We start from the raw sequence: 22207 nt of genomic DNA on the forward strand, positions 1-22207 counted from the left end.
TGCCAAAAAGTAAATAAATCGCTAAGCCTTAAGCCCGCTTTAGACATGGCTTAATTAACATGCTGAAATAAAATGGGTTTACTATCTAATTCTCATGCCATACATACCAACTAAACCAACTAAGCCTCAATGAAACATTGTGTAAAGCGGCCTTTACTTAAGACTTTAATTTTAATAGGTAGCTCTAAATGTAGGCTGGGACCTAGTCGCATCAGCGGAGGTTCCGTGTGGTATTTGAATGCCACCATCTACTCTACTGAACTGCATTAATTATCAAGATCCTATGCACGTACTACTTTCAAATCATATTAGGATTTAATTTCAATTTTATTTCAGCTATTTACTATTTTAGTTATGCCTATAGGTACATAGAGTTAGTTACAGAAGTTTGAGTTACCCGAATGCTAAGAACAACTCTTATGTAATATTCGGACGCTTATAAAAATCGTAATATTTACTTATTTATTTACAGCTGTCACACTATTTAATGTTATTTACGCAAACTTCTCTCCGTCTTTCATCCGCCCCATGAGCCCATGACTAAGGCGAGAAATGTATTGTTTTATACTAAGTAAATTATTGATAAAGTTCCGCTTGTCTTCTAGAGATATCTACATTATGTTTTTATGAATTCGAAGACATACAGTTCGGACCTGACTATATAACTTAGGTAAGTAGGTATCTATTCTAAAGAATGTTATAATAAAAATGTAGTCGAACTACTCGCGTGAACTAGTTTTTGTTGTATAGGCCAGGTAAGAACTATATCGGACGTTTAACAGGCTGCTACCAAGACTACTAATTGATAATATATTAGTAATTAAAGCTTAAGGTTTTATGCAAGTTTTATATCCTTAAAGAATAAATGTAATTCTTGAAAAATCAGCCATGTGGCTTTTCAGGAAAAGCCTGGTTTGTTATATGTATTTAACTTCTATACTATGGGGCATGTAGGCTTAGCACAGAAGGTCGCGGCAGTACCTCGCCCGTAACAGATTACCCGTTCCTGTCTAATTAATACAGTTTGAAAAAGCGAAAAGACGACTATCCTAATTATCTCGCGCGCGAGATACTGACTGTCGCGGCGATTCTGTGCTAAGCCCATGATTTGGTAAATTATTTCAGCAGAACACCTTAACATCAGATACGTCTACCCGTTTTGTAGTCTTTCAGTACCTAAGCTTAATTATACCTATATGTAAAATATAATACCACACGCTCTATGAAAAGAGCCAAATAAGGGCTTGTGCACAAATCAAGCAAGGTTTTTTCGGCAACTTTTTGACCCCCCCTCCCCTTTGGTAATATTTGGTGAGGTTCTTGGCTAAACCTCCCCCCCCCCCTCCAAAAAACCTCACGAGTATTTTTATTTTATTTTTTCATTCGACCTAATTTTAAGTTAAATAGTAGTGTATATGTACCTTGATTACCGTGTATGTCTTGATTATACTCGCTATCTTCAAGTGCCAAGTGAAGATTTATGTTTAACGAAACGGAGAAGAAATATGTGGTAGATATTTTTTCTTAGTTTCGTTCACTATGAAAAAATACACGTGAGGTCTCCTTATACCCCCCTCCCGTAACGTGATCTGTCGTGATTTATCTTACCTATCGAACCCCGCGTGATTTGTGCACAAGCCCTAAATAGAAATTAAAAAGGACAAGCCGCCGCCCGTCCTTGATGGGGGACTAAATATCTACCTATTGAAGTTTCCCGTCAGCTACGGCTAATCGAAATAAAGCAATAGAGTAGCTTTTAATACAGCAATTTTGAATCTAGCATTGGCCAAATCCGCGTCCGGCGCTCTGTAATTCGTCTTTTTAACCATTAGAAAAAAGGTAAACAATCTTATTCGTACTCAATCGTATTTGTATTGAAAATGCTTTTAAAAAATTGTAATACAATACAATACAAATATACTTTATTGCACACCTCAATACAGAAACAGTACAAATAATACAACACATAAAGAAGAGGTAAACAACAGGCGGTCTTATATTACTTATGAAAGCAAAAGAATGTAAATAATCGTATATGATTTATAATTGTTAAGTACATAGTTGTTTTTCAAGTTTTTTTTATTAATTATTATAAAAAGACACGTCTAATCGCTTACCTTCTTTCTACTGTTAAAAACGAACTATTAGAGCATGGGCACATTAAGTACCAATAGCGCATTAATCGCTTATTATAGTTATTATTATTATTTTTAACACAATGATTATAATTTGACTTAGGTCGATTTATCAATGTGTCCGAAACAATATCTGTTACACCAATGTCAGCAACATATTCAGAAAAGTTTCGTTTCGAGGTGCAAAGGGTCTCATAGGCACATATTATTCAGCATTGGACATTCGTCCGTCATTTTCAGTTAGCTATCCGCACCAATAATTACGTCGAGCCAAGTACACTTTGGCAAACAAAGGCGGCAAGTTTAAAAAAAGTAAGCATAAGTGTTGTACTCCCATAGAAATTTTGCACTTCACGCCTTTTTCTACAGACAAAGTGGATTTGACAGAGCATAGGTAAGTTAGGGTGAAATAAAAATTTGAGAAATTTATACATTTCATTAATTATTCAAATGCTTATATTTACACCTACCTAGGCAGAGCAGTTTTTTTCCCTTGTACCTAGTCAAACACAGAACTATGTACCCGTCTTTCCTGTAGACATACCCAAAGTTAAGGGCTACTAAGGTTAATTTTCTTATTTAACCCTTATTCACATGAAACGGTACTCCAGTTATTTAGATAAGTATGCTAAAATGATTACCTACATATAGGTAGTTAATGATATTATCATACTTATCCAAATAAATGGAGTACCCTTTCATGTGAGTGTGTCTTCCTTAACTTTTGCGTATGCCTACAGGAAAGACGTAAACATGTTTTGTTTTTGGACCATCTAGGTTAATAAAGCCTAATATTACATAGAGTCTGTGCGGAAAGAGAAGAGTCGTGGAAATGTATGGGGCCCACCAGTACATTCCACGACTCTTCTCTTTTCGAACAGACTCTAGTAGCTAGGTATCCTCCTTACTTACGATTTATATTTTAAGTAGGCACTGCCTTGTTTCCATTGGAATTAGAGTAACATATAAGTTAACAATCCAACTGTATGTATGGGTATGGGTTGGTATACCTGAAATATATATATATTTTTATATATATACAGTGCGCGCTAATGGATTAAATAAAATACTAACATAATAGTGTCGACCTGCCTCTCTAAATAATTAGATAAGTTAGCCAGAGTGCATGAAAAGAAAACTTTAATTATTTCCCACGTATCCTCTGATTAAGTAGTTACGTAGGTATTTACCTATAAATATCAGTATCGGAAATAAATCTGATTTATTTACGAGCTTCTCAGTTCAGACGACAAGAGCACAACCAGGCTTTCCTTCGTTAAATTCTAAAGTTACTTATCTCTTACCAAACTACCTACCCAAGGAATTACTGTAGAGAAATTATAGAGAAACCAGTTGATGGTTTTTCATTTAACTACTTACGAGTACCTACCTACACACGAGTTTCTCAATAGGGTATATGCACCTCTACACAGTCTGCTTATTTAGGTACCTAATTACCTATCTGTAGGTAATTGGGTTTTTGAAAACTTATCAGGTTGTAAATGAAACTTAGGTTGTAAAAATAAGCTTTCCTCTTATTTTACAGGGAAAGTAACACTTGCATGCTATCAATTACGATTATAATTCCATATCTAGTTTATGTTATAAATGATTTAATATTTATCGGTGACGATGCCAGGTTGGTAAATTGATATTTTGTAAATATATAATACCAACACTAGTAACTTAATTAACTAATCAAAGATATTACTCTAGGAGTGACTATTGAAATAACCGGTAGGTACTACTCTGATATCCAGTTCATCTGCAAAGGTTACGGTTATATGGTTATGGGTTTGATTCCCGCGTCTTTTACCATTGCTCGACAGTAAATATCTTTAGAATACATGCATTATATCTAATAAACTCACATTTTACTACCCGCTATTATTATTTACGTACATAACGCTAACAGAAAGCTCTGATAATAATTTTCTAAATGAAACTCAAACCAACCTCCAAAGTTTAACACAACATCAAAGTAATAGGTATCAATTCACAAAACACAGTATCAAACCAGAATCTGCACTAGAATCACTGCAATCCGGACACTGGTTATCACTTAATATCACTGAAAAAACTGTCAAAAACCGTCGCGCGTGCGCTGCTCTCCCACTTGCGCCCGAGTCTCGGAAGGCACTGCCACTGGACGCAGAGGGAAGGGGGAGCGCAGTGGGGAGGGGGGGACTCGCCCCCCCTGAGAACAGGTTGCCTCGCATACCGTTTGAGCGCCAATTTTGTAGCTCTCGGATAAGGATGGAGCTTAGAATGTTTGGATGAGGTTGTGCTTTTAAGCTCAAGTTAATGGTTCAGCTTCTGCCATGAACATTTTGCGTAATTTGGTCATGTTCAATATGTTACGAAGTAAGTACCTAGGTATGTTGTATTTTTGTTGTTAGAAGCTTCGTTGCATTTTGAAGTTATAAAATGTTCATAATTTAATTAAATGTATATAGCTTCACTTCAACGATAAACGTAGGTTAGGGCCGGTAGACGGACTGCAACCCAACTGCAACTTGCAGTCGGGTTGCAGTCCGTCTGTGTTGGCCCTTAGTGTTTCGGATTATATGTAGGTACCCTAATAAACCGGGCAACGAGCATTGCTCGTTCTTCTCTCCACCTTAATAGAGATTAGATAAGTAATAGATACTTACATAACATAAGATAGAATACATCACATAGGTAGCTAAACTATCTACGAAAAATGATTTTCCAAAAGGTACCTCTTACGTCATTGTAATTTTGTCGACGTAACACTAACCTGAAAGTTACGCGCAGTTTACTGAAATCTGGCAATAACCGAAAATCGTTTTTTAACATAAACTCATATACTTATCAGTAGTCTACGATAGACTACTGAATAAATGATTATTTGTTGTTATGCAGTATAGGTATATTTTATTATCACACCAAGTCTAACTAACAAATAGTCATTGGAAGGTAATGGAATGAGAGTGAGTCGGCAGAAAACTGAGTATATGCACTGCAATTTCTCTAACAGCGACATATGCACGCAGTCACTACCCACAATCGATGGAAATCCTTTGAATAAGGTCGAGGAATTCAAGTACCTAGGGTCCGTTGTTAATGTTAAAGCCGATACCGTAAGTGACATTGAAAATAGAATAAAAACAGGATGGCTCAAGTGGAGATCTCTTACTGGAGTTCTCTGTGACGCAAGAATGCCAATTAAAACCAAGGGCACCGTGTACAAACGAGCTGTGAGACCCGCTTTACTTTACGGATCTGAATGTTGTGGAATGAGACCAACAGAAAATACATGTCACTGAAATGAAAATGCTGCGCTGGTCTGGAGGTGTTACTCGGTTAGATAAATTTCGGAATGAGTATATCCGTGGTACTTTTAAAGTTGCAGATATATATCATAAGATGCAGGAAGGCCGATTACGCTGGTATGGTCATGTAATGTGCAGAAACGAACACCACATGACGAGACAAGTGTTGGATATAGACGAGGGCAAGAGAGGCAGAGGTCACCCGCCAACCAACTGGACTAGAACCATCTCCAAGGACATGACGGAGCTAGGCCTAACGCCAGCAATGACTAAATATCGCAACAAGTGGCGATCATGTATCAGGAGGGCCGACCCCAAATAGGGAATGCGCCAGAAGAAGATGTTGACCAAGTCTAAATAACGCCAGAACTCAGAACACTAGCAACACCAAAAATATTTTATCTATGTACCTATAAATTTTGTCATTCACGATGACGCGCAGATTTGTCAAATCTAACCTTTAATAACATAACACAAGTAACTTTAGTAGTGCACAATAAAGAATTTTATTATTATTATTACAATACGAGTCTAGGTACGCGTCTTCGTGAATGACACGTATACAAATGTATACGTATAGTCGAGCCGTTAACCATGGATACTACGATGAATTTTATCGATAAATCTCCCCCCATACTTATTTTTTTCTCAACCATTTTAAAACTGCACCCCTTCAAAGTTTTATGCTCCTAAACACGACTGCACTTGGTTATTGTACCATTATCTGTCGCTTACCTATCGCAAATTAAACAAATAAAAATCATTCGATAGCTTATGAATTAGGGCATTAATTTCAAGCATAAATGTTACAGAAAATTTTCCACAATTACTCGAGAATTGATAACAATGATAAAAATTGATAACATTTTATTTTTTTTATCTTTTTTTCGAAAACGAGGTCATTGGCCTTTAATTATTAAATTGTTAAATGGTAGTACAGGATATCAGCTAAAAGTTGACATCACAATGATAGCCCTAGTTAAAAGACTTCACAAGTTACAAGAGTCCAAACAAGACCTTCTGTAATGTTTCCTTCCTTCAAACAATGTTTTGTAAAAATCATCATTTTAAAGTTAATTGTACCAGCTAACATAAGGAAACAACTCAAAAATTTGCATGTGATTATTTTGCCCCACATGTGAATAAAATGCAACTTTCTCATTCGTTTTTGAACAATGAAGAGGGCCTTTACCAGTATAGTTTCCATTTTTTTATGGTTGCCAAGATTGAAATGCATTTAGGTTACTCGCCTGTATTTGGCATATCTATCCCTTCCTAGCTCCTCGTCGGATAGGTTTTATAGGATTGGAGTTGTCATCGACAAGAGCGGTAGCGTGTTTGTTTACTCGCATTGTGCGAGCACCGAGAATGCCGAGACAGGTACTCGTATCAATAGAGAAGTAGACACGAACGATCGGTACTTAGGACCGGACACGTGGCTAGACGATTCTCACTTTGTCCTCTCTTTATCTCAATTAGTTACCACTTTCCTGGTTGTGTCCTGACGGATTGCCACAGGCACTGGTTTTTATGAAAGCGGTTGCCATATCATCTTCTAACCCTCAGGGAAAACTATACCTTTTAGGGATATTAATCCAATTTCCTCACCATGTTTTCCTTCACGGAAGGGCAACTGGTACCTATACCTATTAAATGTCAAACGGTATTTCGTACATAAACTCCTCATCAATACAGTCAGAGCACAAGCAATTAAGCGGGTGTATTTTTACTGAAAATAAAATCCCAACCAAAAGCATAAATCTGAAATGAGAGCCAAGTTCAATATTAAGAATATGTGTCGTTATTGACTTGCTGACAAAAGAATTGAGAAATTCTTACGTTTTTGTTGGACCTTTTTTTTTTCTAGGGGGGAAAATGCATTCCGCATACCACCCGGGTGCGGGGGGTGACCCGAGTGGTTATGTGGGACTCCCGTCTAGGCTAATGAGGCCCACGGTATACCCATTAAAAACCCCCCATATGCCACCTCGCCGCCTTATTGGTGGGGTTACAGGAACGCTTGCGTACTCATCCGCGACCCCACCGGCGGCAGCCGCCCGCGAGCGGCTCCTTCGCAAATGCCCGAAGGCCCTTCACGCTAGGCGCGCCAGATGGTTCGACGCGCCTTCCTCCTCGGCCTCCGTCCTGCAGTGTAGCGGACCCCCCCAAGCCCGCTACAAGGAGGCCACGGGCGCCAGAAAACTCCCAGCGCCCGGCGGCAGATGAGGTCCATAGTTCTGCCGCAAACCACAACTCGGCTGCAGAGGACAGGGAGAACGGCACACCGTAACACCGACACTCCTCTTCCTCTGCAGCCCCACCAACGCCGCTACTGCGGAACGGCCCCGCCAAGGTCGCAGGGGATAGGGAGAGTGGCGCATCGCCGTGATACCATCACGCCTCTTCCCCTGCGATCCCACCTCGGCCGTCGAGGATAGGGAGAACGGCTCACCGCAATACCGACACTCCTCTTCCTCGACGGTCCACCTCTAACGCGTCACAAGCGGGCTCACCAAGCCCACTTGGAGCGTCCTCCTCGGGCCAGCCCGCACCTCAAACAGGCCGGCCCTGGTTGCCTCTTCGCTTCACCGTGGGTGACCAAGCCACGGCTACTAAGCCCCTCCACCACGACAAGGTGGGCAACCCGCGGGGGGCTCGGGGGGAACCTAACCTAACCTCAGACCCCGTCTTCCTTCACCACCACCGTCTACCTTCACCTTTCACACAAATCCCTCACCTCATATTTCCAACACTACCTACATCAAAAATCATAATACACCTAACTATAAAAGGGAAGTTCCGCATATCGTCCATGGTCTTCATAATGTATGTATTATGAAGACCACGTACGTAAGTTTGGCTTGACACCGACTTCAAACATATCAGTTGGTAACACATATACTTAAAAAAGGATAATATTTTATTTTATCCTTTTTGAAGTCGGTTTACTTTTTTTTGTAAAAAGTTTTTATTTTCCATGTTTAGTTATATGGCATTATTAAGAGCTTACGAGTACCTAACGCGTGACGCATAAATGAAAAACACAATCATGTTTAAGACTAAATTCGTTAACTTTAATAAATAATCAGGATTTTCCTCGAGTGTGTCAGGGAAATAATTCCTACTACTACTCTGCCACTACTCTAAACCTATCCTCCGCCCCGCCACTGGCCCAATCCCTCAACCTTCCGATCACTCAACCTCACAGCACATCAACCCCTGATCACTGAAACCCTTGACTTTGAACTACCAACACCAAACCTTCAACCGCTATCCCCTAACCCTCAACCCCAGACCCTTTAACTCCTAATCCTAACCCCCAATTCCTCAACTTCCAACCCCCGACCACTCAACTCCTACCTCCAGATTCCTCAAAACCCGACCCCTTCATCTCCGACCCATCAATTCACCACCCCCTCGACCCCTTTAATTTTCAAAGCCTGACTCGTCAAGCCCAAACCCCTCAAACCCCAGCCTCACGGTGGTGGTGGTCACCGTCTACCTCACATACCTACCTCTCACACCTACCCCTCACCTCTTATTTCCAACACTACCTATATCAAAAATCATAATACACCCATGACTTTTATCTATAATATCCTAAACAACTTAAACTTAACTTTTTTAAATGTAAATGCTTGATTTGTTGACGAAAATATAAAAATCACTAGGTATATGTATGCCTTTCACATTTGTAGAGTGCCCACGATTTCTCATGGATCCCATCATTAGAACTGAGTTTTGACAAAACGAGACCAATCTGTGTGTGTACCTTCAAATACATTCAATTCAAAAAAATAATTTTCAAAATCGGTTCAGAATTTACGGAGTTATGAAGTAATAAACATTTTAAAAAAACACAACCGAATTGAGAACCTCCGCCTATTGAAATCTTAAAGTCGGTTAAAAACGGCTTACTGATCATGGTCGCCATAGTTTACATTGAATGCCTCTACTAAGCACTAGGTACTTTCATATTTTTTGTGCCTATGGTTCGAACACATGGTTTTCTGTGGGTTCAAATGTTCAACGGGGGGGCGGGTTATTTATTTTAAATGCTTACATGTATGTAGGTACAATGGTCATATATCAGGTAACAATTGTCTCAATACAGGCCAATCCAGAAGTCCAGTCCAGACTGATTTGATCAGGAATAAAATTTAACCACCAATTTAAGATTTATGTTAGTGCCCCACCAAATTCCGCGGATGTCTAAAAATCAAATTTACTTGAACCGCAAACTGCTAAAGAATCATTTTTCTTGACTGTACCTACATGATACGAGCCCCAATGCAGAAGAGTTCGTCAAGTCATAGATTGTTAAGTATATGAATCTTATATCAACTCGTTTTATTTCTATAAAAGGCATTAGCAGCAAACGATTTCTACAACATTATACTCCATAAAATACGTTGCTTTTACACTATTGCACAATAAATACAATGTAAGAAAAAAAAATCCTAGGTATATTCATTCATGTATGGTTTCACAAAACAGTTCGGCAGGTTCTTAATTGATGCAAAATAGTTTGTACATGCCTAGCGTTAAGCCTCTTTAATGTTATTATTTGTAAGTAATTTAGAGCAACATGGGCCGCGGAAAACTAGTCACAGAAGAAGTCAGGAAAATTTTAATTTCCAGTAGTGAGAGTGGAAAATCTACCAACCAAATCGCCAGAGATTTATTACTGCCAAGATCTACTGTCCAGTCAATCATCCAGCATCGCAAGAAACACGGCACAATTTCGTGTTTGAAGAAGTCTGGTCGACCGCGTATGACGAGTGCAGCTGAAAACCGAGTTTTAAAGAAAATTATCAAACAAAACCGCCGTGCTCGTGCGGGGGAACTTACCGTAAAATGGCGTGAATATGATCCAGAAAGACGTTTCAGTGGATACCTGCGAAAGGGTTCTCAAAAGAATGGGATATGGTTCTTACACGGCCAAGGAAAAACCTTTACTAACGGAGTTACAGAAAAAAAAAGAGGCTGAAATTCGCTCGCGAGCACTCAAACTGGTCTACTGAGCAATGGCATATAATATGGAGTGATGAATCAAAATTCGAAGTAACTGTCGGCGACGAACGAAAAAAAATCGTTCGAAATAAAGACGAAGCATTCATCAAGGACTGCATTAAGAGAAAAGTGACGTTTCCTGGGTCTGTGATTATATGGGGTTGCATGTCTGCACAAGGGGTAGGCCGCCTGCATTTTGTAGAAGGGACTGTTAATGCAGTGAAATACCAGGACATTTTGAAAACCAGTTTAATTCCATCTATTCCAAGCTTGAAATATGAAAATGTCTACACTTTTCAACAAGACGGGGCATCTTGCCATACTGCGAAGATCACGAAGACTTGGCTCGAGTCTAAAGGAATCCCCACTATGGAGTGGCCGTCGAATAGTCCAGATTTGTCACCCATTGAAACATTGTGGTGGAAAATGTAAAAAAAATTACGCAAGTTTCCATCGAGGTCAAAAAGTGATATAAAAGAGAAAATCGTCGCTGTCTGGGAGTCTATTACCCCAGAAGAGTGCGAAGAGTTGGTAGCGACGATGCCATTGAGGATCAAGGCTGTTCTTAAGAGTAAAAGCGAGACAACTAAGTGGTAGGCGAACTATTTTGCGTACTCAAGATCGATAGCCGAACTATTATGCGTTGTAGTTGATGGAAGAATTGTATTTTTTTATTGCAATACATGAATATTTTTTTGTTGTATTATATAGGAAATAAAGTTGATTAATTTTACACTTTTTTTGATTCTTGCTCCTATGCTACTAAAATTAATTACTAGATTTGACTTTGAAAAAAAGTTACTTTTAATTTTAAATAGTAGCCGAACTCTTCTGCATTGGGGCTCGTACTTACCATAGGACTTACTAATGGCCTCCATTCAAAGCAGCCTATTTTTTGACAGAAGAGTAACTACTTTAGAATAGAATAGAATAGAATAGATTTTATTTGTATTAATTGTACATCGTCATATTACCTAAAACTACTGTTTATACGTAACAGTGAGCAAAACAATAATAAATTGATATAATAAATTATAGATATAAAGTATACTAAAAACAAATTAAATTATACATCTTTTCATTAAATTGCATTATAGAAATTTCAATGTCATATAATCGATTACAAATTATAGTTAGCTTAGCCTATATATAATAATTTAATGCTTCGACATATTCATTCATCCAGGAATTCTTTCACCGAGTAATATGCTTTTGTTGAGCAAAACGTTTTGAGCTCACGTGTGAAACGTCGTTCAGTACTCAATTCTTTTATTATTTCGGGTAATTTATTGTAAATTTTTGCACCTATTACCCTTAAGGACTTCCCTGACTTCTGAAGTCTATGCGCGGGAACTGACAGCGCAGGTTTTCTTCTCGCTGAGTAGGTCTTGCTTATAGGGAACTCGTCGGGGTTCTTTCTCACATATTTACCTATCTCAAATATGAAGAGCGAAGGTACAGTCATCACCTTAAGGTTAATAAATAGCTGCCGTGCGGGTTCGTCCTCGGGGACTCTAGATATCAACCTGATTACCTTCTTTTGTAGGATGAATGGTCGGTCCCTATCAGCCGCCATGCCCCACAGGTCAATTCCTCTCGTTAGGTGTGCATGGAAATATGCGTAGTATGCTGTCAGCAGGCTTTGTTCCGACAACGTATACTTTAGACGTGCTATAGCGTAGTAGGCAGAGTTCAGTTTTCTACAGATTGCGTCTATGTGCTGGCCCCATTGCAAACCGCTGTCGAAACAAAAACCAACGTAACGAGCATAACTTACGGGTTCTATTTGAATCCCGTTAACAGACAAATCTAGCCGTAGCTGTACCTTATTATTGAGTGAGAAGTGGAGGAGGTTCGTTTTCTCGATATTTAACTGCATGCCGTTAGCTTTAAACCAGTGCAGCAATTTTAGAATTATGCCTTTAGCATTCGTCTGCAGTTCCTCTTGGCTACGACCGTGGATTATTGTACATATATCATCCGCGTACATGATGAATTTTGCAATAGGACTTGGGAACGGCAAGTCATTCATCAGTATCGCGAATATGCTATTACCGACGTTTGAGCCCTGCGGAACGGACCTATCTCCGACTAAGCCACATTCAGAAATCTCGCCATTCACATCAGTGACTTGAACACGGTGGGCTAAGAATGATTTTACTATATCTAGGGCCTTACCTCGGACACCGTAATGTTCAAGCTTCGCCGCTATCAACTCATGGTCAACTAAGTCGAATGCACGAGACAAATCAAAAAATATAGCAGCAACGTACCTTTTTGACTCGAGATGGTCTAATACGATTTCCAGTAGCTTGCGCACTGCCCCTAGGGTGGATCGGCCCGCGCGATATGCGTACTGGTCACCGCAGAGTACTCCTTTTGCGTTTAAAAAGTGTGCAAGCCTATAGCATACGCCTGATTCGAATATCTTAGACAGTGCTGGTACAAGTGATATTGGACGATAATTTTTAATTGTGTCCTTACTACCTTTTCCCTTGTACACTGGGGTAACTCTGATTTTCTTAAGGGATTCGGGATAATTACCATTGAGTATTGCATTGTTAAAATGTTCACATAGTTGGTGAAGAAAATCATGTGGTAAACTGCGAAGTATAGCAGTCGGAAAGCCATATATGTCCTTGGTTCCTTTCGCTTTGATCGACTTTATGATTGTCAATATTTCATGAGTTGAAAAAGGAGACATGAACATTGTGGACGCTTGGGGTGAACAAGTGGCGCGGAGCAGGCGCAGCGCTTCCTGTAAGCACGGGCGCAAAGGGGTGTCGCGCACCACGCTCAGGTAGTGTTGGTTGAGTGCGTCAGCCAGCTCCCGGCTGGAGCCGTGTTCGCCGCATACCGCTCGACGCAGCACGCAGAACTCGTCCCTAGTAACTCGGCCTTTGTTTGTTTCAGTCTTAATGACGTCCCACAGGGCTCGGGTCTTATTAGTGCTAGATTCAATTTTATTGTTTATGAACGTTTTTCTTGCTTTATTAATTAAAGCGTTATGTTTGCATGTATAGCATTTCGTAAACTGTATAAGATCTTTATTATGTGGATAGAATCTGACTAGCATACCTAATAGTAGAAGGAGTTCCTTGCTCTTAATAGTTTCGGGATTTGACCACATCTCATCCTTAGGTCGAATGGGTACCTTTTTAACTGGGCAAAAGGTCTCAAATTTACTAAGTAAACCCCTAAACATTGCATCAAAGCCGCCTATATTCTCTTGTGAGAATCTTTCCCAGTCAGAGTTACCTACATTTTCAAGAAACCGCGCTAAGTGCGTTTCATTAGTTATTCTCTTATTTATATGCCTAGTCTGGTATTTTGTTGACACAATCGACATTTTAAAGTAAACGGCACAGTGATCACTTAGACCAGTGTCTAGTGGATAAGTCAAAATTAAATCCCGAGGTATATCAGTGTACACGTGATCTAGGCAAGTTTTAGAGTCACCTTGAATTCTGGTAGCAAAATTAACCATTGATGTCAAATTATATCTAATTAAAACTTCTTGAATGTCCCGTTTTTGTTTACTCCGCTTCATAAAGTCGACATTGACGTCACCCGTTATCAAAACGTTTGCATTTTCATTAAATAAATTACCAAGCAATAAATCCAATTGATGCGTAAATATGTCGAGATTACCCTCCGTATTGGAACGGTATACACAAACAATGATTACATTTAAATCAACAAGTTGTACAGCGGCTATCTCGGCGTGCATTTCTAAGGAGTAACTACATAAATCGGGTCTGTCAATAACGGTAAGCCCGCTATGTGCATAGATGCATACACCACCATGCTGTCTAGCTGTACGACAAAAATGCGAGCTTAAAATGTAATTGGTTATATTTGTTACTGCTAACTCCTCAGGTGGCATCCAATGTTCAGTGAGCAGTAGGAGATCATATTTAACACTACCTTGCAATAGGGACTCAATACCTACAGTTTTATTCCGGAGGCAACGCACATTTTGTAACAGAATATAACATTGGCGTTCACATGCACTAATCATTCCTTTGTTATTGTTGTTTAACTCCTGACATGTTGGCCAGTTTTTACCTTTTTGATATGCAACCCTAAAAATGCAGAATTACATAAAATTAATATTTTAATGGTTTACATATAGAGTTTATTGTAGGTATACATTTTAACAAAGAATACTAGAAGGGTATAAGGTTAGTATTTTTTTGACATATTAACATATTCATATTCACCTCTATGCTACGGTTGTAGCAAATAGCGAAAAAGCTTCAGAGCAATAGCAACGTGTCGTGATTGGCGCTAAATGTACAAAAACAAAATTCATCAATAAATCCTAATAATAATTTAAAAAAACCGGCCAAGAGCATGTCGGGCCACGCTCAGTGTAGGGTTCCGTAGTTACTCTTCCGTCACAATAAGCTAAACTGGAGCTTAAAGTATAGTAAATTGTTAACCAAGGGATGAAACGGTACCTTTCACGCGAGTTAAACAAATAGGCAAATTTGCATAATCAGTACCTAATTAAAGTAAGTCTTTTTACTATGAAGGGGAAACTTTTTGCGATAACTCAAAAACAGCTAAACTGATCATGTCCGCTATAGTTTTCATTTAATGTCTTAAGCTCTACTTCCACGATTTTTTTCATATTTTTTGGACCTATGGTTCAAAAATTAGAGGGGGGGACACATTTTTTTCTCTTTCGGAGCGATTATCTCCGAATATATTCACTTTATCAAAAAAAATTTGTTAAAGACCCCTATTAGTTTTGAAAGACCTTTCCAACGATACCCCACACTGTAGGGTTGAAGCAAAAAAAAATTCACCCCCACTTTACGTGTAAAAAAAAATTAAATTTTTGGATTTTATTGTACGATTTTGTCGGCTTTATTGATTTATATATCCATGCCGAATTTCAGCTTTCTAGCACTAACGACCACAGAGCAAAGCCTCGGACAGACAGACAGACCTAGTTCCTAGTTGACTACGGGGGGCTGGATCAACCACTCTAGGTAAGATTTTTTACAGTACATATGGGGCTACTTTATAGCACTAGTGCGAGAAGTAGCATATTACGTTACTGTGTCGAACATTTAAAGGGCCATATGTACTGTAAAACGTTGTACGATACATGTGCGAATAGGTAATTCGCAACTCGTGTCGATTTAAAACACTCCCTTCGGTCGTGTTTTAATTTATCGCCACTCGTTTCGAATTTCCTATTTTTCGCACTTGTATCGTAATGTACTATTATAATGTGTTTATATTTTGTATTGTTTTGCAGGTATGTGTTTTCATATTTTACTTTTATATCCATATTGTAAGAAACCTTACCTATGATCAAAGCTAAATAAAGGGGGAAAAAATTCAATTTGATTAATTATTTTGTGAGAACTGAAGTTGTTATGACAATTTTAAGTGCATCATTTTGCTGCAATATTAATATTTAAATAAATACACAATTCTAATTAGAAAAATACCATTCCAGTATATTTACTTCAAAAAACATTTCATTTGATTACTCATTACAATAAGCATAATAGGATGGCCATAAAAGATATTTACAATTTCCTATTTTAATACATAGAAATCAAACCAATAAAGAGGTGTTGCCTTAAATCAAATGAGGTAGTTCTGTTTTTTATATATGTGATTAGTGATGAAATAGTAATGACAAATCCAAGTTTTCCACCTCGAAAGCCCTTCGGATCATTGCGTGTATAATATACAGTACAGTAAGGGAACTTGTTATAACTCGCATCTTTTGTATATCTTGGATGGACCACGCTTGTCCTTTGAATCCACAGCACTTCTTTTGCACCCAGCATATGTGGTAGCATTTCTTCGTCAACCTGATCAGGCAGGTCGAAATCGTCATCTGATGGTGGATCATCAATGAATGGTTTTTCAATGTCGGCACACATCTGTACACTGTAGTTGCAAACAGCTGAGCATTTAAGTCCTGCTTCCTTGCAACCACAACTGCTGGTACAACCTTTTTGCAGTTACAGTTAGTTCAAAATTTTGCAAACCTTTGAGAAGCCATAGAAACTATTTGGCTCACTAAGACTATTAAGACTATTGTCAATTAATTGCAAATTTCATCTTCTTGAAAGAGTGCATAGTGACTTTTGCCGGAACTCTGGTTCTCGGTGGATTTTTTTTTACAAAAACTGAAAAAGTCATAAAATTTTATGGATTTTCATGTACTTTACAATTGTCCTAAGGGCTTTCGAGGTCGAAAACTTGGATTTGTTATTACCATTTCATCACTACCAACATATTAATAAACAGAACTACCTCATTTGATGTTAGGTAAAATGTACAAACACCATGGACTATTTATTTCTTTGCTCAAAATTCACATTCACTAATACAGGAGGAACAGTTAGATACAAAGGGTTTTTAATTCTATGCAGTCGGTGGAGACTTTCTGCTGAGAGTGATTGAGAATGGTTTCCCTGTCACTCTAAGCAGCAAGATATCAGCAAGTGTTTAGTGTTTGGATAGATCTAATAACCCCTACAAGTTGCCATTAACTTAAGTTTGATTAAAGTAAGTATAATGTGAATTAAAATTAAATGGTATTACAGGCCAGAATGCAGGTGTATTTTTGTCAATATCTGACATATAATCACATTTCATGGACATCTCTATTCCTGCAGTTTTCTGCCATCTGTCTCCATAAAGATCTTGGGCTGATAAACCGTAGTGCCGTCGCACTTTCAACTGAGCCTCTCTTTCTTCTAACTCTGCTTGTTCTTGTGCTGCTTTTTGTTGTTCCCGCTCTAACCTCAGTTCTTCTTTGTGTTTGGCATTAATCATCAAAAACTGTAGGAATTCTTCACTTACTTCTAAATCCTGATTATCATCTGAACTGTCTTCTTCTTCCTCAGTTTCTGATTGCACGTCCACTAACATAGTTTGAGAGTTAGTACTTCCTGCATCTTGCCATTTTCCCAATTTACCTTCTCTTACTGGACTATGCCTTTCATTCTCGTTAAACTCTTCTTCATCTTCATGATTTTCTCTGTCTACATCAGATCCTGAAATTTTACATGTAGACGAGTTTTCACCACGAGTTAAATACTGATTTTTGCGAATTATATCATGTAGAACACTATTTTCATACTCTAAAGACTTTGCTTTTGCTTTCCAGTAAGCCATCTGGTGTTTCAATTGCCAAGTACTTGCAAAAGTAAAATGCTCTGCCCAAGACGACATGGTACCCATTAGTTTAGATAATTTAAATGCACTATTGTTCACAGATTTGTACTTGAAAATCTTTGTCTTCGCGACAGACTGTTTGTTTTTGTTCTTATTTTTGTTTCTACGTTTCCGTTTCTTGCTGTGTTTTGAGGGTATAGTGGAATTATTAATATTTTGAGGTTTGCTGTCGGGTACAGAAGACATTTTCTTAAATTTCTTAATTTTGTTATCTATATCCAGAATATCTAGTCTATGGAAGGTAGAGGCAAGGAACAGTTACCGCGAAAACCAAATCTCGCAAATTGCGGGAATCTTTCTCTTTTACTCTCAATAAGACGTAATTAGAGTGACAGGTAAAAATGTACCTTCTACCTTCCATAATCTAGTCTGTAATAGGCCATGCTCGACAATTTCTCAGCTCACATAATACTTATAAAATAGTGTACGTTACACCAACATACAAATAAAAACCTCCCAAATTATAGAGTCTATACCAAGGCCTGTGGACTTCCTTAGAAAGACAGGGATTATCCGGATAGGGTACATTGGCCAAAAAGTGTGTCTACATGAGAAATCAAGGTGGGCCGTTGCATCTCTTTCTAATTAGGGAGACCAAGAGTGATATGTATCTGGGATATTAGGATAACGAGGAATATGTATATAGTTTGGTTAAGATCTTTTCGCATTCGTGCATAGTCAGAGAGAATCTTACTGTCTTTTTGCTGTGCTAGTATTATGGCCCCTGAAAAGGGATGGATATAGTTTATTCTCTTCTGTAAAACGCTTCACAAAATCTTACTTAATTTAGTCGTCCTAAAAGCTGTTATCGATAGGCGTACCGGACCGCCACCATGATCGATCGTGAGGAAGGTTATCCGCCGTAACTTTTGCCAAGAACTGTGTTGAGTAAGAGAGAGAGAGAGAGAGAGAGACAGATATGCTGACAGGACCAGGGTCGTGGCCCGCTCCACCCGTTTATTATAGTTTTTAACTAGGGCGCTTGTCAATGGAGCGTAATAGACATTATAGAGAAACATTAGTAGTGCTAGAGTAGCTAAGAACCTAGGCGTTATTGACAGAGTGAAGTGCGCTGTCTATGATTAGATTTTTTCTCAAGATTCTAAGCCCCCTCCAGACTATGCGCGTGAATCGCGGCGCGACTTCGCGGAGCGAACATACCGCGACGTTGACGTAAACTCCACACTCGCACAACTTCACGGCGATTTCGCAGTTTGGTTCGCGGCAAGATGGCGCCGAAGCGTCAGCTGATCGGATTTAGTTTGCGGCAAGGCACTGATTCAAACTGGGAACTGTCAAATTAATTTTTGGTTGATCAAGTTCGCACCCAATAGAACCAAGTAGCCGCCATAAAAGGTTATGACAGTTCAGATTAACCGACTCGTGAGCGAATCGCGGCGGGAAGCGATCGCGAGTGTGGAGTCTTGCAAGTTCGCGCTTCGCGTCTCCTTTGACGCGGGCCAAATACCGACAAAAACCGGGGAATAAGGCGCGAAGGCGTGAACAATCTGCGAAATCGACGCGAGCGCCCTCCACACTCGCGTTCTCGGCTTCGCGCCTCGATTCGTGCACGAGTGTGGAGGGCCCTCTAGGTATTGTAGCGCCACCTATTTATGTTTTTTTGTCGGACACTTTTTGGTATATGGAGATTATGTTCCTTGCCTCTACCTTCCATATCTAGTTTAAACGAAGTTTTGAAAGAGACATTTTTTGTATGGAGTTATCGTTCTTCTGGAGTTGTCACTCTCACTAGAAGAGTGAGTATTGTATTCTTTGGTCTATACCCTAGTGAGTATTGTATTTTTTGCATTGGACCGTCTTCGGCGGCTTGATTATTAGCGTGTAGTACAGCCTTTAAGTACCAACTTAATAAAACAAAACAATCATACAGTAACGTAACAACCTCTTTGATTAACAGTATTTCTTGTCTATGGATAATATACCTACATGATTAGATTATAAACATTGAGTAGAAAAAAAAGCGCGGGAAACGTGAAACGCGGCGGTCTAGTTTTTTGTTTCTCGTACATTATTTTTATTGTAATATCAGGAAATCGGCAATTTGTATATAATTTTTCACATATTTTGTATATATTCTTTTATTTGTATATATAATTAGTGGATTTCTTCATAGTTGGTAAGTTTTTTCTAGTAAATTTTCTATGGGGGACGACGATCCTCCTGATCCTGGAGGTGGAAACCTCCAGGTCGGATGTAATGTGACCGTTGATTCGGCAATGGATACTGACACTTCTGTGGGTAGCAGGAGTGAACGTAAAAGAAATAAAGTACAAAAAAGATGCAAAAATTGCAATAAAAAAAGAAGGAAAAATAATGGCGGGGAATATTCGTGCGATTGCCAGGAAAACATACAAAACTCCCAAGCTCTTTCGAGTTCTAGCACGCAGCCTACCATAATCCCCTCTGACAATTTAAATACAAATATAAACAATAGCGCTATTAGCACCAAGGTTGGTAGGAACTTATTTTCAAATTCAGATGTTGCACCCTTTATGGTTCACGTCCAACTCAAACAGACTGAAGCAAGCTCATCTCTGCACCCGGTATCTTTTGGGAAATTCCTCGTCAAAAAGGCCTTCAGAAACATTATTAACGGAAGTGTTAAGCGCATTGGCAGAACTCGCATAGCAATGTCATTCTCAAATTATTTAGATGCAAATTTATTTGTAACTGACCCGTGTCTCGAGTTAGAGAATCTTACTGCATACATACCGTCTTTTTCTGTGACCCGTATGGGTTTGGTTCGCGGCATTCCTGCACAGTGGTCGGATGAAGAAATTTTGTCAAACATTTCCGTGCCCATTGGGTGTGGAAATGTTCTTAAAGTGCGGCGCTTAAACCATAGAGTTACGGTTAATGGTTCTGTTTCGTGGCAACCCTCTGAAACAGTTGTTTTAACTTTTGATGGCCAAGTTTTACCAAAACGGGTATTTTCGTGCTACAACTCACTGACTGTTGAATTGTATATTTTCCCCACAATTCAGTGTTATAATTGCACTAAATTCGGACACACCAAAACTAATTGCAGATCAAAACCAAAGTGTTTTAAGTGTGGTCAAATGCATTCCGGTCATACCTGTTCAGTGGAGGAAGAAGATGCCATTTGCTGCTTATGCAATGGTTTTCATTTCGCCACGAACAGGGCTTGCCCGGAGCATAAGAGACAGAAGGATATTAAAATAACTATGGCCAATAATTGTATTTCCTACGGCGAAGCTGTCAAACTACATCCTGCAGTTTCTAAATCATTCGCCGATGTCCTTCTGACACAACCACAGTTACAGTCCCAGCCAAATTTACATCACAGAGTCCATAATTCAGCCCCGAGCACAACCATGCAGTCCCATAGTTACAAAAAAACAACTTTTTTGAAGCCACGTCCAGTAAGAAAGACCATGACAGGGTATGATGTAGCAGCTCATAATGCGCTAGTTAATGAGTATACCATTCCATCTCCTCCAAATGGCTGTGCACTACAGCAAGATTCTCGCAAAGAGAATACATCAGTAGCTGACGAAATTCAAGCCCTAATTAATCATTTATCTCAGCCCAATGTAAAACTACCGTCCCACGTTGCCCCCATGCTTGATGTACTTGTTACAACTATTAAAAATAATGGCCACAATTATTCAGTGGAATTGCAGAAGCATAATAAATAAAAAGCAAGATCTAATACATTTATTAAACAAATTTCAACCTTTTGTTTTTGCCCTCTCTGAGACATGGCTAAAGCCTGGAGCTCTTCTTAGAGCTACTGGATATTCATGTCTCAGAGAGGACCGTCCTGGCGGATGGGGCGGTGTAGCTCTACTCGTCAGGAATTCCATTTCATTTTCACCTTATAATCTTCCATCCCATAGCGATGATTTTTCAATTGTTGCTGCCATTGTAAATAACATCTGTATCATTTCTGTATATATACCTCATCCATCATCATCCATTTTTGATGAGCTTGAACAAATAATTTCTTCTCTCCCTAGGCCCGTGTTAATTTTAGGAGACTTTAACTCGCATCACCAGTTTTGGGGTTGTTCATCATCTAATTATAATGGAGATCGTCTCATACATATCTTAGACAAACACAACCTTTGTGTTTTAAACACTGGCTCTCCAACCCGCCGAACAGCGCCAACAGAGTCAATTAGCGCTATTGATTTATCTATTTGTTCGGTCGATCTTGCATCCTCTCTCTCTTGGCATACCTTAGATTCAACATATGGGAGTGATCACTACCCTATTATTATTACATTTCCATCTTCCATTCCTCCATCTCCAAAACCTAGCCCTAGGCTTAAGTATAATTTAAGTAATGTTGATTGGAAACTTTTCAAAAGCCGCGTAGAGGAGAAATTGTTGTGTTTGCCCACTATAGATGCTAGTAGTGTAGTTAGCTGCTCAGTTGCCTTAGCCCAGACGATTACCGAAGCAGCTGATGAAATTTTCCCTGTAAAAAACAGTGTATCAGGTAAAATACCTTCTCCTCCTTGGTGGGATGATGATTGTTCTCAAGCAATCAGAAACCGCAAG

General features: G+C 39.1%; 2 protein-coding genes across 3 annotated transcripts in view; both read right to left on the minus strand.

Annotated features, from left to right (window-relative positions):
* Positions 1-22207, minus strand: part of LOC133534561 (protein dachsous) — a 334416-nt gene that overhangs the window by 302949 nt on the left and 9260 nt on the right. Inside the window, exon 1 of one of the 2 annotated variants that reach the window (XM_061873724.1) lies at positions 4092-4811. The exons of the other annotated variant lie outside the window; for it this stretch is intronic. The gene's annotated coding sequence lies outside the window, so the exon portion shown is untranslated. Of the gene's footprint in view, positions 1-4091; positions 4812-22207 lie in introns of those variants that run through there. 2 annotated transcript variants of the gene reach the window in all.
* LOC133534572 (gem-associated protein 8-like) lies at positions 15901-18059 on the minus strand. Its single transcript, XM_061873742.1, has one exon. The coding sequence runs from the start codon at positions 17843-17845 to the stop codon at positions 16973-16975; it is 873 nt and encodes a 290-aa protein (XP_061729726.1). The 5' UTR covers positions 17846-18059; the 3' UTR covers positions 15901-16972.

The sequence above is a fragment of the Cydia pomonella genome, chromosome 2 (genome assembly GCF_033807575.1).
Source record: "Cydia pomonella isolate Wapato2018A chromosome 2, ilCydPomo1, whole genome shotgun sequence".
Taxonomy (NCBI): Eukaryota; Metazoa; Arthropoda; class Insecta; order Lepidoptera; family Tortricidae; genus Cydia; species Cydia pomonella.

What these genes read in the sequence shown, in the direction of transcription:
- LOC133534572 (XM_061873742.1), bottom strand. Translation starts at nt 17,845, where the DNA reads ATGTCTTCTGTACCCGACAGCAAACCTCAAAATATTAATAATTCCACT.